This window comes from Artemia sp. Qi Xiang Cuo, chromosome 3, assembly GCF_049724085.1.
Source record: "Artemia sp. Qi Xiang Cuo chromosome 3, ASM4972408v1, whole genome shotgun sequence".
Taxonomy (NCBI): Eukaryota; Metazoa; Arthropoda; class Branchiopoda; order Anostraca; family Artemiidae; genus Artemia; species Artemia sp. Qi Xiang Cuo.
In genome coordinates, this window is record NC_142796.1 from 89,359,911 (window position 1) to 89,377,772 (window position 17,862).

At 35.8% G+C, this 17,862-nt stretch overlaps 1 protein-coding gene across 2 annotated transcripts in view; it reads right to left on the minus strand.

Annotated features, from left to right (window-relative positions):
* LOC148954723 (PRKR-interacting protein 1 homolog) overlaps window positions 1–17,862 on the minus strand; it is a 215,574-nt gene that overhangs the window by 191,730 nt on the left and 5,982 nt on the right. Inside the window, exon 2 of one of the 2 annotated variants that reach the window (XM_089086710.1) lies at window positions 9,527–9,703. In XM_089086710.1, the coding sequence (XP_088942836.1) occupies window positions 9,527–9,646 (120 nt within the window). In that variant the 5' untranslated portion in view covers window positions 9,647–9,703. Of the gene's footprint in view, window positions 1–9,526; window positions 9,704–17,862 lie in introns of those variants that run through there. The other variant, XM_089086709.1, reaches the window with a different exon arrangement.

Genomic DNA, 17,862 nt, shown 5'->3' on the forward strand with positions numbered 1-17,862 from the left:
GGATAAGGAACACAAATTCAATCTGAAACTGCATTACCTCAATTAAAGCAATAAAGTCAAAAACAACCATTCGGGCTTTTTAGATTTTACTCGTAACTATTTGATTTTTTTTTTTATCAAATCCCTCATGTCTCCACTACGCATTCTACGTAATATTAACGCCGAACACCATAAAAAAGAAGAAAAGAGACCATAGATATTTCTATTTTCAAGTATAAACAAACGCCACCGGCCGGGCCACGGCACTTGGCACGCGGCAGGCTTCTATATATAGGTTCGCACTGTCGCTTGTCTTCTAAAAGCAGACAATTTGAGTCTTTTTGCCTATGCTTGTCTTTTTTCATTTTGAAAGACATATCGCCAAACGTTTGTTTCTTTTAAATGTCCAGGTGGTGGGACAAAAACTTCTTTTTCTTCCAACGATTTATCTAGTCCACGTTTTTGATTTTACAGGGTATGGAAGGCATTCACGACCACCTTTGTTTATTTGGATTGTTCAGGTGGTGGTACAAAAACCTCTTATTTTGCCTTGGCTTGTCTTTTGTCATTATGAAATACATATCGCCGAACCTTTGTTTCATTTAATTGTTCAGGTGGTGGGACAAAAACTAAACGCAGACAATTTGAGCCTTTTCTTGATGTCATGACGTCTAAATGGACCTTAAATTAGAAATGGTGTCTTTGTATTAATTTTTTTATTGGACCTTTAACTCAGCTTGTCTTTTGTCATTATGAAAGACAAATCGCCAAACCTTTGTTTCTTTCAATCATTCAGGTAGTAGGACAAACACTTCTTTTTCTTCCAACGATTTATCTAGTCCAGGTTTTTGATTTTACAAGGTATGACAAAAACATCTTTTTTTTGCCTTGGCTTTCTTATGTCATTATGAAAAACATATCGCCGAACGTTTGTTTCTTTTAATTGTTCGGGGGTTGAGACAAAACTTATTTTTCTGTATCGGCTTCTATCTCGGCATTATGAAAGAAACATCGCCTAATCTTCCTCTGTCTTGATCGCTCAGATGACGGGACAAAAACTTATTTTTCTTCCAACAAGTAATCTAGTCCATATTTTTGATTTTCAAAGATATGGTTGTATGATCGACTTCATACATCCAAAACTCAATAATCATTGGTATCATTTTCAATTTGTTTGGTTCGTTACATCTCGGCTTATCTTTCGTCATTATGAAATACATATCGCCGAACCTTTGTTTTTTTAACAAATGGTATGGTAGGCATTGATGACCTTATCCATGTCAAAATCCCAAACCCAATCATCATCGCTATCATTTTCAATTATGATTCTCGCTGTCCAGGTTGATTTTCATTGACTCGCTGCGCTTCATTTTTATTTTTGACTCACTTACTTGCTCGGTGTCGTATGTCTTCTAACCGCGTGTGTCTTTGCTCTTCATTTTGAGTTTTAACACTCTCTAATTATCGTTTTCACATATCTTCTAACCGCCTGTGTCTTTGCTCTTCATTTTCATTTTTGACACGTTAGTTCAGGTGCTGGTTCCAAAGAACCATCATTTATAGTAACGGCAACTGCAAATTTTCGTTTTTCTGGACCTTCCAACGGACATTTTATTATATAAATAACTGTTGCGTTGGAAACTCAACAATCTTATTTATGCTATGCCTGACATCATATAAGAAAATACTTAAATGATGTCATTACAAATGCTTATATGATGTACAAACATTGTACATGACGTCATTTGCAAAAACCAAAATTCAGGCTCTTAACGTTTTTTCACAGACTTCTGACCTATCTAGATCATTTTTTTTTACGCGAGAATATCCCAAGATACCAATTTTCCCGAAAAAATATGGAACCGTTACTGAGAAAAAATACATACATACACAATTATTACTCCCAAATATATATATATATATATATATATATATATATATATATATATATATATATATATATATATATCTGTTAGGGTATATTAACCCTAACAGAGCCACCAGGATGTCTGAGAAATGCTTAGACAAAAAAAATATAAAGAAATAAAAACTAATACTGAGAGCTGGACATCGTGTTTATCCCTACCCTGGTTCTGGTGACATACCCATGGAACACATTGATGCAGGATGTGTACAGACCGTCTACAAGGCCCTGACATTGCCCAGAATTATCAGTTTACAATTATTCTCACTTTTACCTATGCTTTCTATACAATTTATTAGGTGGGTTTTCTCCCGCACAAGCATTGCTTCAGGGAATCGATGATGTATATATATTTTTTTTTTTTTTTAATAAACCCATTGTTACTTACTTAAAAAAAAATTCTCCTTCTTAGGAGGTTTTGACCAATTAATCTCCACGTTTCCTTCCTCCCCGGCATACATTTATGCTTATACAACCAGACTTCCCGAGTAGGCTATTTCCGTTCAAGATTAGCCTAAAGGACCACTTCACAGAGAAACAGTGTACTTGTTTTTCATATGATTATATTTTATTCATATTTTGGTATATCTCACTATGACTAACCTCAGTTCTTTAGTGTGGTTGCTATAACATGTAGCATAGGTACCACAATTTCTATCAACATCTTGGAAATCTGCTTTCATTTTATTGTTTTGGCTATATTGTCTTAACTTATGCTCCTGGCCTCCCTCAGGCCACTCAGCTTGTCCCCAGGTGGCGATAGGGGAACGCCCTGCATATATGTAGGGTACCTCCATAAGAGGCACAGACCAAGGGGGGACCTTGTTCCTGGGGTCCATAACAGAAACGGGGGCACCCTCACCCGGGGTCATAAATATAGGCGGAGGAGGAAGAAGGCCCCTCAAATGTACTTTCTTCTAATTCCAATCCCTTTTACCTCTAAAAAAAATCCTTTTCCTCTAGGTACTCATTATACACGAATCATACCTCACTAGGGGTGTCCTAAATTATCCTTAATTTAAATTAAAGATAATTATAATTTAAATTAATTTAAATTAAAGATAATTTAAATTAAATTATCTATCTTGTTGTTGTTTGTTGTAAATTGTTACGTTTTTTTTAATTCCAGTGCTGTGTGTTGTTCTTTATTTTATTCATGCTCCATATTTGTGATTTTGCTTATGGGTAAAAAAATTTATTAATTAATTCATAGTTGGAGTAGGCCTACAACTGTTATTCTTATATAAATAAAAGTTTTTCCTTGACTTCAAGGTTCCAAAGCATCGGCAATATCCGAAAAACATACGCAACATCGGATATGATTTTATAGCTACTAAAAATTAACTCTTTTTTCAACACAAGTTCACAAAGCAATTTTTTTCGCGGTCTGTGAAAGAAGCACAAAAGCCCACTCCAATTGTCAAATTTCACTAATTTGAAGAAAAATCAAAGAAGCGAAAACCATAAAACAATTAAAAAAGAAAGTAAAAAAATCCTCAGGATTGGACATTGACTTAATTCCGCCATAGATACAGGATGACAGTCAAAAACCAAAGAAAAATATGTCTTTCTACGACTTCATATACCTGAAATTGGCCCAAATGGGTCCACGTGTCATACCACCTAGCAGCCGTGCATTACAGACCGGCAGAGTATGAGAAAGGCGCAAGATTGTCTTATTTGTTTCACAATCTAAAAAACTCAATGTACATTTTCCATACTAACCTTGCAACCAGGGCTGTGGGGTTGAAGCTGAGTTTATTACCAAAAAAGTAAGAATTGTTGGAAATTAAGGCTTCGTACATAAAAACAGACTGATGAACAACCAATATCGATAAACATTAATTATATTACTAAAAATAATAATATTTAGGATTTTGATTAGGCCAAAACACATATATAATAATAATATTATATAACATAAAAAAACAAATAATAACAAAATAAACAATGTAATATAATATAAATAATAAATAATATTTACTAAGAATAATAAAAAATAATATTTAGGCTTAAATAATAATAAGAGGCTATTGAAAAGCAGAAATTAAAACTTGATTATTTATGAACAAGAAGTCAACTCTGTTGACAAGAAGTCAACAGAGGAATCAAAATTGGAATAGAAAAATGATAAAAAATTAAGAAACAGTTCCGGCTGCGGAAATTTTCTGCAAATGAGGGAGGGAGGCTTCTAACCCTTCAAATTCTACACATTTTGCATCACGTTGCCCATAATTGCGTATATATTTCACATATTGATATTTTAACAAGCATTTCATGTTTTTCTTTCAAATTCCCCCCCCCATACCTCTGAAATAAGCCCCTTGTGTGTTTTGAAGCGCATTTACTTACTCCTTGGCCATAACTCGGACAGCTTAGACCTAATGTGTTTTGTACAGTATTTAGAAAAGTTTTACAAGAAAATTAAAATCTGACGTATTCTATCAGCTTTTTTCTATTTTCAAAAATGTTCATATTTTCAAAAACGAAAAAAAAAGGTCAAGGATACAAGAGGGGATTACTAATTGCATGAACTTGCCCAAAAATCCCGTCAGGATAGAAGGGCTCATTTCCAGCGTGGATTTATTACTATTACGACATTTATTACTTCAACTCTGTATCAAATAACAAGCAAACTTTGAAAATAGCAGACTCGCGGTTTCTAAACTCTTCTAAGTGCATTATTTAACTGCCCCCAGGAAGTAACGCATACCCCAATGAAGCGGTCATCGATTCCCCGCCACCTAGTGAGCAACTCGGATTTACACTTCTCCATCACTTGCACCACACCACAATTCTTCGCACCATGTATGGCGCACGAACCCACATATGTAAACAGGCACTCCCAAGGTAGCTGGGGGAGAGGGGTCAGATCATCCTAGAAAAGGGGATCAAAAACATAAGGAGTTATTTTTGCGCAATTATTTTTTCAATCTCACCTGGGGTTCCAAGGTGGAAATCTCAGGGAGTACATTCCTCTACCTTCTGACTGTATAATTGGCGAAAAGTATTTTCAAAGTAAACCAACAAATCTTACTGAGAAATTGGTTACAATCACCTGCCATAAAAAAAAGATGGAAAACATCAAATTAGTTTTTTTTTTCAAGTTGCTAAATATAATCAAATTCAAGTTGTTCATATGTGATCACCGCAAAAAATGTCGAAAAAAGACTCCGCAATTAGATTCGCCAAAAACCGAAAGTAATTACATCCAGTCACCCCAGTTACCACTTCAAAAGGCAATACATTAAAAACAACTTATAGATTATAGCTAACCTCAAGGGAAGTTAATTTGCCAAAAAAGAGTCTGTAGAAGAAAATTAGGCAATACCACAGCTGATTTTTGAAAAAAAAATTAAAATCACAATCAAACATAACAAAAACCGATGAAGAGGGGAAGGGTCATCCCCTAGTCTGAAATAGTCCCATTTCCCATAAAACTCGTATTTTCCCAAGCTCCCTAGTCCTTTCGAGCCATCTGTAGGGAATGTCCCTGGTAACTGCTAAGGGCCACTGAGACCAGTAGGGTAGCCAAATTCGGAAATAATCGCAAGACAGGGGGAATGCATGAAAAAAAAAAATATGACGAAAACTGCAACATATTCAACATTTATGACTCTCACATGAAACTCTCATTCCCCTCGCTCTTTATACATGCCTGGATGGAAAGTTTTGTAAGATCTTCGTGGCATAGGATGAACCATGGAAGTAGGCTCCACACAACCATTTTTTTTTCTTTGCACTTCTATTCACTTCCTGTTAATTATCACATAAAATTCGGAGGGAATTTGGGACATCTTACTTTGAAGGGACAGGGACTGTCCCTTCAAAGGACTGTCCCTGAAGGGACATCGAACTTTTGCATATTAATTAGTAGAAAAATGGGTACTATCCCATTATGCGGCCCTCTCAGGTTAATCACTATAGAGTAGGCAATGATAAAACCTGTTTTTGACGTCTTAACTGTTATAGAGTAGGCAATGATAGCAAGGTTTTCATTGCTGTTTTTTGGGGGTTTAGGGGGGGAGGTACCTAGGTTAGGTTACGTATTTAATATATGCAATGCTTTACACCAACCACCCCCCTAATGTGCAAATATATAGCCCAATTAGTTTCTAAACTATTATATATTCACCCTATTTTATTTTATTTCATTAGCATTAACCAAAGTTGACTTTTTAGAGAGGCCCGCATAATGGGAAAGTACCAAAATATGGGTCTAGTATTGTTTGTATTTAAAATAAGAAATACATACTTTAAATTTCCGAGTTAACACCAACTCGTGCGACAGCGCTGCTAAACCAAACTTTGGCTTGTGCTAATTCAAACAGCCAAGAACTAACACTAATTTATAAACAGACAATGTCTGCTGTATATAAAACCAAGAGTAGCTAAAGGGATTTTTATCAAGTAGCAAGCAAATATTTGATAGGAAGTAATTCCCACTCTCATTTTTCACCCTCTTCAACGGCGCACTTTCATAAGAACCTGCTAATGTCTTAATTCCATATGCTGACAAATCTCACAGTAAACAACCAAGAAAAAAGACATCCAATGGTCCTATCACATTAATGCGCCAAAGGACCTATTACGCATAGCCTAATACCACTTACGGTGGTTAAAATAGAGTTAACGGTGGCGTCAATTCACAAAAATTTAGAGGGGAGGTCAAAATGTATTTTTGAAATCTAGAGGGGGGGGGGGGTCAAATTCATCTTTTTTTTCAATTTTTTCAAAAGGGTGGAGGTGATCAAGGGGTGCACATGTCCTCTCATGCCCTCCCCCTGTTGATGCCACTGAGTGATAGAAAAAAAGAATAGATTTCAGATCATCCCTAGTTTTATTTATTCTATTTTACAATAAAGAAATTCCTAGGTTAAAACCCTTTAGGTTAAATTATTCAAAATCAAACACGGGTCGAAAAACCATTTGCATTTGATTGATTTAACCTGAGGTTAAATCAAGGCCGTATCCAGGAGGGTTAGGGGTTTTGACCCCTCCCCTAACCGAAATATTTTTCCGACTCTTAAAAACGTAACAAAAATGAATATAAACAAATTTGTGATGCGTTTTTCTGTAAGTTTTTCTTGTACCCCCACTCCCCAAAAAATCCTGGATACGTTCTTACGTAAGATTATTAAGTAAAAAGACTTTCGTTTTGCTAGAATACCGTATTAGAAGATATGCGGACGATAGTATATAGCAGAAATCCTATCTCGTGCCGTAAAATACTTCGTAGAATACTATATTAGATATTGTTTAAATGTGAGTTTCCTTTTTGCTTTTTTTATACAGCGTCTGTGTCTTCTTTGCTTTTTTCAAAAAATTTGTTTAAGCTAGTTTTTTTTTAGGTTTTTTCGTTGGTAATTGTTTCCGGATGTGACGCTGAAATTTCGAATTTTATTATTATTTTTGTATAAAAGTCTTATTTGTTCTTTTTTTTAACTGTCTCATTAAAAAAAAAGGTACTTGAGTATTAAACCTACTCTTTTGGAAACCAATCACAAAAAACGCACACATTCAAGAGACTGCTATAGAGTATTGCAATGCAAGGCATGGTTTTCATTACGTTAACGATATTTAAACTGTAGTTTTTTGGGGTTTAGGGGGGGGAAGGTACCTAGGTTAGGTTACGTATTTAATATATGCTATGCTTTACCTCCCCCCCCCCTCCCTAATGTGCAAAAATATAGCCTAAATTTGTTTCTAAACTATTGTATATTCATTCTATTTTATTCCATTAGCATTAACCAAACTTGACTTCTTTAGCAGTATATAAAAGAGTACGTTTAATACATAAGGACCCAAAAAAATTAACAGTTTTTTATTTATATATTTTTGTTTCAATTGTAAATGAAAACGTAGCGTCGTTTAAACCTAAAAGAAATTATTTACCAAGGACGACGAAAATAAAATTTGATTGGTTTAATTGGTTAATTGGAAACTTATATAGCTACATATTTTAAGAACTTTATTTACTAATTACTACCAATTAAATTACTTAAAACTACCAATGACAGTGAAAATAAATTGATTGTTTGAATCGGTTAAGTGGAAACTTATATAGCTACCTATTTTAAGAACTTTAAATTACTAATTACCACTAATTAAATTACTTAAAATTACCCAGGACAGTGAAAACAAAATAATTGTTTGAATCGATTAAGTGGAAACTTATACAGTTATATATTTTATGAACTTTAAATTACTAATTATTACCAACTAAATTACTTAAAATTACCAAGGACAGTGAAAATTTAATATGATTTTTTGAATTGGTTAAAGGGAAACTTACACAACAATATATATTTTTCAAAAATTATGAAAATATTGGAATTAAATTTATAGTGAAAAACCACTCCATATGTAGTTATACACTTTTTGGTGGTAATGCGAACAAAAAAAAATATTAAAAAGAAGCAAAAATAAGCTAAAAACATAAGGCACCAACAATTTTCTTTGAAGGCTCAGTTGTCTTTGGGAATCGACTTCTTGTTCATTTTTGAATTTTAAAGGGATGAAAAGCGTCATCACATTTACCTAATTAGTTTGCTTATTCATTTTCTCGACTTGAAGTGGCAACACTGTTAAAGAAGTGATATTGCCCTAAAATTCATAATTTTTAAACAACAAAAAGAAAAATCTTAAAAGAATCGCAGTTTTAAGGTATGAATCGACCTAAGAAGATCTAATGGGCAAACGATGTTTGCGTCTTGACGCCCTTGGTATTAAAAAAAAAATTAATGGAAGGGAGTACACACTGAAGCTCTAGAGTTGGGGGAAGGCGGGACAAACCACTATGTTGGCCTCAGCAATTTGCTTTTTTTAGAGATTTTAGTAGCGGGAGCAACAATTTTCACCTCTACGAGTGTACAATGAAAAAATTATAAATGATTCATATACGGTCAAGATGGGTCAACCATATGTGGAGAGGTCACACCTGCGTCCGAACAGTCAAGTCCGAGATGCGATTACCTATGTAAAAGATTTAACAAGCAATACCAGGGTATAAAAAAACAATAACCAGAATTGCCAACGAATTGCCGACAGTCGAATTGCCAACAGTCATTTTATTGCCAACACATATTTACAATCTTCCGTCGTTCTTTGTAAATCAGGGAAGAAACGCAACACCCTATCAACTGGCATACATGTACACAAAGTGTCCTTTAAAGTACCCCCCCCCTAGGATAACTTTGGAGAAGAGATCCTATGTACCAAAAACTTGAAACCTCAGATCCCTCAGTAAAAAGTCGCATTCCCTAAATATTTGAAACAAATGCAGCTACCAAAAATAAATTTATAACTTCATTGAAAAATAATCCTGTCCCCCCACCCCACCGAAAAATATGTCCGTGTGAGCATATCTGTCTAATAGTTTAAGACAAGACAGAAATGTCTGCAGATGAGTTGGTCGTCGGGCTCACCCCGGTCCAAGAAACCTTTCGATTCTAATCTGACTTTTCTCAGACATAGCCATCAAATTATAGTTGTTTTTGTTTTTTCAAATTTGCCCCTCTCCAAGGCTTTGAAGACACCTCCCATCAGAAATAAACTCATCAGAGGCATGTGCCTTGGGACATTGATTAGTACCAAAATAAAGTAAAGCAAGCAATAGCTTACCGGATTGCTCATCAGCTTTGCAAGTTTCATCCTCTGTACTTCAACCGGAGTTTTAGCCACTGTTTTCTCTTCACTTTGTCCAGAATCCTCTTGAACTAAATTCACAGTATTTCGTGACATTTTCCCAGTAGCCACACAAACGCAGCAAGAGGGAGGGGGGATTAAGCCGGTCAACACCTTAAAGAAGACAAGTCATGAGAGACCACACCTATACGATCTTAATCAGACTTCGACTGTCAAAGGCAATAATGTGTCCACCACTCTGTAAAGGCCTACTTAAAACCTATGGGAATTTGGGGCTTTTCAAACTGAACAATTGACCAAAAACCTTTTATCTATGATTGCCTTTTCAAAAGTCGACCGATCACAGGGATGATGTCCAACTCAATTGCTACTAGGCGGCAATAACTTCTTCACAGATTAAATCAAAGGGCTCGTTTATATCAACAGTAAATACAAATATATTCACTGTTCTTAAAGACCTCCAATTAAAGACACCTTCCGTTGAAAAACTCTCGAAAATATACCATTAAGATTTTAAAATATATATGCAGTATATACAAAGAAGAAGAAGAAACAAAGAAGAAGAAATAACAAAGAAGAATAAGAAACAAAGAAGAAGAAATAAAAAAGAAGAAGAAAGAACAAAGAAGAAGAAGAAGAAGAAGAAAGAACAAGCATCAGAGTTCTTTTAATTTGGCATTCAACCGTTTCCTTAATTTGGTGTTCAACATAAATTTTCTTATTTATACTACTGTTATTTTACACTCTTCACTTTGAACTAAATTCACAGTATTTCGTGACATTTTCCTAGTAGCCACACAAACGCAGCAAGAGGGAGGGGGGGGGGGGGTTAAGCCGGTCAACACCTTAAAGAAGACAAGTCATGAGAGACCAGACCTAAATTAAAGTTAAATTAAGAAGTGAAGTTAGGCGAAATATACCAAAATATGATGAAAATATAATACTTTATATTACCTCCCAAATAAAATGCCCATCATTAGTTTTTTTACTCCCTCCCCCCAAAAAAAGAAAAAATCTGATTTCCCTTCTTTTAAGGGTAGTCTATTTCTATGTAGGCCTATACAACAAAATACTCCCATTTCATAACGTATTCACTGCAGGGGCGCCAATTCACGAAAATATAGAGGGTGGGGCAAAGATTGTTCTTAAAACTTTTTAATGGAGATACAAAAAAAATATCTTTAAAAATCTAAGCAGCGCGTATTTTTCCATTAAAAAACAAAAAAGGGGAGTTCCCAAAATCTAAGGGGAAGGCAACTGTAGTTTCGAGATAAATTACGATGTTCGGGTTTCGAGATAATAAAAGATTTCACCTTCTATAATTTTACCCAGTGAATCAAAAAGGGGGCATTTTATTATTTTTTAAGTTCACCAAACGATTCAGCTTAACAATAGAGTTTTTTCAACTCTCACCCGTCAAAGATGTAAGGAATGTAATGCAAAACTGGAGGGCCGAACTGTGTGCATAATCGCGAGTTTACCTCAAAAACGATTTACCTCAGGGGAAGAAAAAGGCACGGGAAAACACATTAAGACAGTTGCAGGGTTCTTCACATCAATCTGGGCCCCCCTCTCTTTGTTATCCTGTGCCCAGGTATGTACATAATCCTAAATATATAAAATTAAAGGTTTCCCCCACCCCTTATTTGCCCCTGTGCAAACTTGTATATAATCGAAAAACAAATGTGTAGCAAGCTTTGCGACACGTGCCCTAATGATGCCAAGTAAAAAAAAAGAACATGTTTTCCATACAAGATAATAATATAGACAAATTACAACCAATTCAGGTATCCTGCTCATCGGAGGCATAATTGATGACATCTTTCTATTGAATAACTACCAAAAATACAATTTGAAGATTAAAAACAAGAAATTTTTTTTTCGGAAGTTCAGTTCTTGAGGCTTTAAATATGATTCTGAAGTTCACTATACGCTGGAATACATAGACCCGTCCCCTATTATAAAGTTGCAAATACACAGACAAACTATGACATCAATATAGCCAAAAATGGGAATCCTTGTGTTTCCCCCCCTCCCCCCATCCCATCTGAGAAAAAACCCTAAGATCCCTTTCCCCCCTCGGGTCAAATTTGTGCATATCTGCGTGTCCAAATATATAGGCTTAAATCACGCTAAAAAAAACGTGCACCATTCTGTGAAATATTTAGCAGGTTAGGTCATCATTCTAAAGCTAGCTTAAAGAAAAAGATCAAAATCGAGAAAGAAGGAAAAAAGAGTTCTTCTACAACTTCTAATCTTCTTTGGTCTAAAGCGAATTTCTGACATATCAGATCCCTCCTTTCTACAGATCAGTCATGCATTCACATAAGTATACAAAAGTCCACACTTGTAGGGGTATCCAAAGATTTTACATCGAGAATTAAACTATCAAACTCCCCCCCCCGGATAAAAAGTATATTTATAAACCTAAGTTGGACAAACCTAAGGGGGGCGTCATCATTGTATGCAAGTATACCCACACACATGTGGTTTAGTAGCATTTTGGGAATATGGGCTTCATTTCCAATGCCTAAGTGAAATCCTAATTGTTAATTCAGGTTACTTTTATCTTTTTTCAAACAGTTGGTGGTAACGAACTGTAAACAAGGAGCGATGCAGCTCAATAGTATCTGGAAATTTAAAAATCGGAATTTTGATATCAATAAATATATCAAAATATTTGGCTTATTATGCTGATTCCACACATATAAGATTTATTAAGTTCAGTGTTACCCATCAAAAGCTACGAGGCTGAGAAAATCTGCCTACTTTTCGAAAAAAGGGGGGACACCCCCTAAAAGTCAAGTAATCTTAATGAAAATCACACAATCAGATTCAGTGTATCAGAGAACCCTGCTGTAGAGGTTCCAAGCTCACCTCTTCAAAAATGTTGAGCTTCGCATTTTTTGCCAAAAGATCATGGTAGCGTGTTTATTTGTTGTTTTTTTCCACGGGGCGATCGTACCGAACCACTGGTCCTAGAATATTGGGAGAAAGCTAATTCGGACGCATATTAAAAGTTCCAGTTCCCTTTTTAAGTGACCGAATGATTGGAGGGGAGCTAGCCCCCTCCCAAGCTCGTTTTTCGCCAAAGTCGTTCGACCAAAAGTTTCAGATACCCATATTGTTCAGCATAGTCGAAAGGTCCAATAACTACTTCTTTGGAGATAACATGGCTCCCACAGCCTCAGGGGAAAGTCTTAAAGTTACGAAAATTGCCCTTTATTTACACATAGTATTCGTTATTGGGAAGTATGCATACATTGTTCAGGTTAAGGGGGGGGGGTTGAATTTTCTGTTGTGGGTATTCCATTGTAAGGATTTTCCATGGGGAGGGGAGTTTCCGGGGGTGAACTTTTCAAGGGAAATTTTGCACTGCGGAAATTTGCTAGATATCCCATACGAAATTCTTTTTATTTGTCTTAATTTCTCCTTGCCGACTCAATCTTACATGTGGATATGTTAATTGTAGGCTAATTGTCCAGGGTGAATTTTTAACGTGGTTGAATTGTCTAGAGGATTTTCCGTGAAGGGGGGACCGGATTTCCCGGCATTATTTAAAAAACGATCAGAAATCAAATAAAAAAGTTTTTTCCAACTGAAAGTAAGGAGCAGCATTAAAACCTAGAACAAACCGAAATGATTACATACATGAGGGGGTTGCCCCCTCCTCAATACCACACCCTTTACGCTAAAGTTGTCCTTTTGTCCCAGTTCTTCAAGAATGACTCCTTTTTTTTGAAGTACTAAAAAGATTTAGCGTGAAGCCTTATTTTCAGTTGAAAAAACTTTCTTTTATTTAATTTTTTTACTAAAAACTAAAGAACCTTATTGCCAGCAAAGTAAAGAGTATTCAACCTTTTTTCAACTAGACTATTATTGTTACAATACTTGTTATTACTGTATAATACAGTAACTGGGCCTGTTAATATTGTTGTATTATTATGGTAGTAACCTAATTATTTGTACTATTACTGTATTGTCCTTACTACTGATGGATACAATCTTGTATCGGTACTAAGGGAATCAGGAGTTAAGCAGGGTTGTGTCCTATCTCCCTTTATATGGATCATTTTGATGGATTTTGTATTAAGGAGCACAAGAAAGGCAATGGGAGACCACGGAATCAAATGGGGAGGAAATAGTCTCCTGGACTTAGATTATGCTGATGATTCAAGCATCCGAGATGAAAGTCTGAGCAAAATGAATGAAGTTTTAGAGGTTTTGCGAGTTCAGGGTGCTAGAATAGGTTTGAAAGTTAATGTTAAGAAGACTAAGTTACTAAGGCTTATGAAAAAGTGAAGATGAAAAGGTGACGTTGGGTGATGAAAAGATTGATGAAGTGGGCAGCTTCACTTACCTTGGTAGTATTATTAGTAAAGATGGTGGGAGCAATGAAGATGTTATGAGTAGAATAGCCAAGGCTCAGGGTGTTTTTTTCACAGTTAAAAAAAGTTTGGAAGAACAGGAAAATAAATCTGCAAACCAAGATTAGAATATTAGAAGCTACAGTGATGACAGTAGTCAAATATGGCTCTGAAGCATGGGCGCTTCGAAAAGCGGATGAAGATTTGCCAGATGTATTCCAGAGAAATTGCTTAAGGGTTGTTCTTGGTACCCGGCTGACTGACCGTATTTCAAACAATAGGTTGTACGAAAAATGTGCTTCAATACCGCTCTCTAGGGCAATAATGAAAGAAAGGTTGAGATGGCCAGGGCAAGTTGTGCGGATGAAGGATGACAGATTGCCGAAGATTGTTCTTTTCGACCAACCGTCTAGGGCTAAACGGAAAGCAGTTCGTCCTCGTCTGGGGTGGGAGGATGTCATAAAGAAATATTTAAAGAAAATGGGAACTTCGTGGGAGGGTATAAAGAGGGAGGCTTTGAATAGATTGGGATGGAGGAGGAGCGTGCGTAGCTATGTTGGCCTCAGGCGGCTTGGTGCTGCGGTGAGTTGTTAGTAGCAGTAGTAGTACTAAGGGAATCCCCACATGCCTGCTAAAAAAAAGAACCCAAGGAAAGTCTGAACAAAAATATTTTTCATGTTTCCAACCTCCCATCTCGACATGCCTTCTAGTACCCCCTCCTCCAACAAGACAACCCTGACCTCTGCCTGTTATCATTCCTTGTCATATTTTCAAATAATTTTAAACTTCTTTAGATACAATTTTATCAATATTCAGTGATAGTAAGCAGTCTGTGAAGTGTATCTAATTTAGTGATAGACAGTGTCACGACACAATTTCCCTTTTTGATTTTTGTCTCGATAAATGGTTGCTGCCTGCACCCAGACGCTCAATTGTTATTTTGCAATTATATTGCAAGTAGTATTCCTGTTAAAGGGGAATTTTAAGAGGTGGATCCGGAGGCATCCCCTGTGTGTGCCATTGTTTAGAGGAGACTTTTCATTAGGAGACGCAATTCTATTAAATTTACGCTTTAGACCTTCTACAAAGTATATTAACTTTCATTCGATGATACTGCATGCATTGTTTTAAATTTTGAAAAAAAGCGGAGTGAGAGGGGCCATACCCAAGAATTTCCCTTGTATATGGGCCTGCTTGATCGATACACAAAAATATTGGGGTTGAAGCTTTTCCAACGGTGGGTTTATGCGCAAAAATGACTTCTTTGACAAATTTCTAAAAAAAAGAAAATAACTGTTCTTAGACAACTCCAAGGGAAAGTGTGATGAGAGTGGTTAAAATGATTTTTTCTTACATATTATATTTAAAAACCCCACTTTTTCCAAGAAAAGAGAAAATAAACTCAAAACTTAAAACGAGCACATCTTAGCTTATGCAAGATACCAAATACAGATAAGATACTAGCTGATACAAGATGCTAAAACGAACGGAAATTGTCTTAGGTTTTTAATGAAAACCTGAACTAATTAAAAATACAGTTGTTGCTTGACGTTTTTTTCATTTTCTGAGTCTGAATGCAAACTTCTTTTCAAATTATCAAACCCATCTTTTTTATGCTAATATAGGTGTTTTTTATCCAAGAAAATTTAAATAAAAGAGACAATTTTTTCAACTAAAAGTAAGGAACAACATTAAAACTTAAATCGAACAGAAATTATTACGTATATGAAGGGGGATGCCCCCTCCTAAACACCTCGCTCTTTACGCTTAAGTTTTTTTCAGTACTTTTAGAAAAGATTCGTATTGTTCTAATTAAACGACCTAATTGTGTTTCAGGAATCGTTCTTTAAGAATAGGGAAAAATTCAAAGTTTAGCGCAAAGAGCGAGGTTTTGAGGATGGGGCACCCCCTTCACATACGTAATAATTTCTGTTCGATTCAAGTTTTAATGTTGCTCCTTACTTTTAGTTGAAAAAATTGTCTCTTTTATTTAATTTCTGATCGTTTTATTTTTAAATAATGCCAGGAAATCTGGCGACACCTCCACGTAGAAATCCCCCTCCCCACGGAAAAATCCTCTAGACAATTCAATGTCGGTGAAATTTACCCCGGACAATTACCCTTAACAGCTCCACGCGTAAAATTAAGACGGAAAAGAGAAAGCAAGACCAATAAAAAGAATTTTGGATAGGAATTCAGGCAAATTCTCCCAGTGTAAGATTTCCCCTGACAAGGTCATCCCCAGGAAAATTTCCTCCACACATCAGAATACAATCAATTTGCTGCTCTTGTTTTTTTTTTACAGTTTATAAAAACAATCCTATTTAAATCCTATTTACACAATAGGTGCAACTTAAAATTGAATATATATGAAAAATGATACATTCTGCTAAGAAGCAGATAAACCAGCAAAATTAATGCAAATAATTTCAAGTCGAAGAAAGATATACGAATACTATGTATTCGTATGAATACCCAATAACAAATACTATGCGTAAGCAATGGACAAATTTTATCTTAAAGACTTTCTCCTGGGGCTGTGGGGGGGGGGGGGGCATGTTATATCCAAAGGCATAGTTATTTGGCCTTTCAACTATGATGAATCAAATGGGTATCTCAAAATTTTTATCGGCGGATTTTGGAGAACAAAGGGGCGGGGAGGGGGCGTAATTGCCTTCCAGACATGTTGGTCCTTTAAAAGAGGCTCTATAACTTTTAATTTGCGTTCAAATGAGCCCTTTTGATATTCCAGGACCACTGGGTCGATACGATCACCCTAGGGAAAAAATATTCTGGCAAAAAAATAGAAAATTCCACATTTTTGCAGATAGGAGGTTGAAACCTCTAGAAAGAAGGTTCTCTGATATGCTGAAACTGATGGTGGGATTTTCATTAAGATTCTTCGACTTTTAATGGGTTTCCCCCCTTTTTGGAAAATCATACAAATTTTCTCAGGCCTGTAGTGTTTGATGTGTAACACCTAAACTTATTGAAACTTATATATTAGGAAAAAGCATAATAAGCCGATTCTTCTTATACCTATCGGTAACCCAATTCCGTTTTTTAGAGTTTCGATTACTATTGAGTCGCGTCGCTAATTATTTACAGTTTGTCACCACGAACTGTTTCATCAGTGAGTCTGAGTATGGGCGTGCACGTAACTCAGACCCTCATTCAACCCATATCCAAATCAACCACCATAACTCCAACATACGCGCGACCCCATCTCCATTTCAACCCCCGATTTTACTCAACCCCTATTCAATTAAATTCCATGCAACCCAAACCCAAACCCAGTTTAACTCAACCCTTGTTCAAATAGAAATAAACGTTTGTTGAGCTAAATGAAGGTTCAGATAGATGGATTTAGTTCCAGGGATTTGAGTTGCACAAAATCAGGCCGAGTTGTAAGGGGGTTGAAATAAAGGGGTGTTCAAGTTGGAAGGTGGGAATGAGGTGAATAGGGTTCAGTCGAATATAGGTTGAGATGCACATCAATAGGTTGACCTAAATTACTATAAAATTATGCATTTGCAGAGTTCCCAACAAAAAAGAATAATAATAATACATATTGGCTATGTGATTTAAAGTAATCCTGTGCCAACTTGGTCATTTCCTAGGATGTAACATGTATGCATTATTTGAACATACATTTTTGATAAGAAAATACTTATTACATAGTAAATAACGAATAGTGATGACAGTGGTCAAGTATGGCTCTAAAAAGTGGCCACTCTGAAAGACAGAGGAGGATGTTAAATGTTTTCCAGAGAAATTGTCAACAATTTCTTTAGGGTTGTTGTATTTCAAACAGTACATTGAACAAAACAAAACGTGTATAGCACTTTCTAGGGCTATAATGAGAGAAAGGTTGAAATAGCTAGGCGCATTCTGCAGATGGAGGATGACAGATAGTCAAAGATCATTCTTTCCAGCCAACCATAT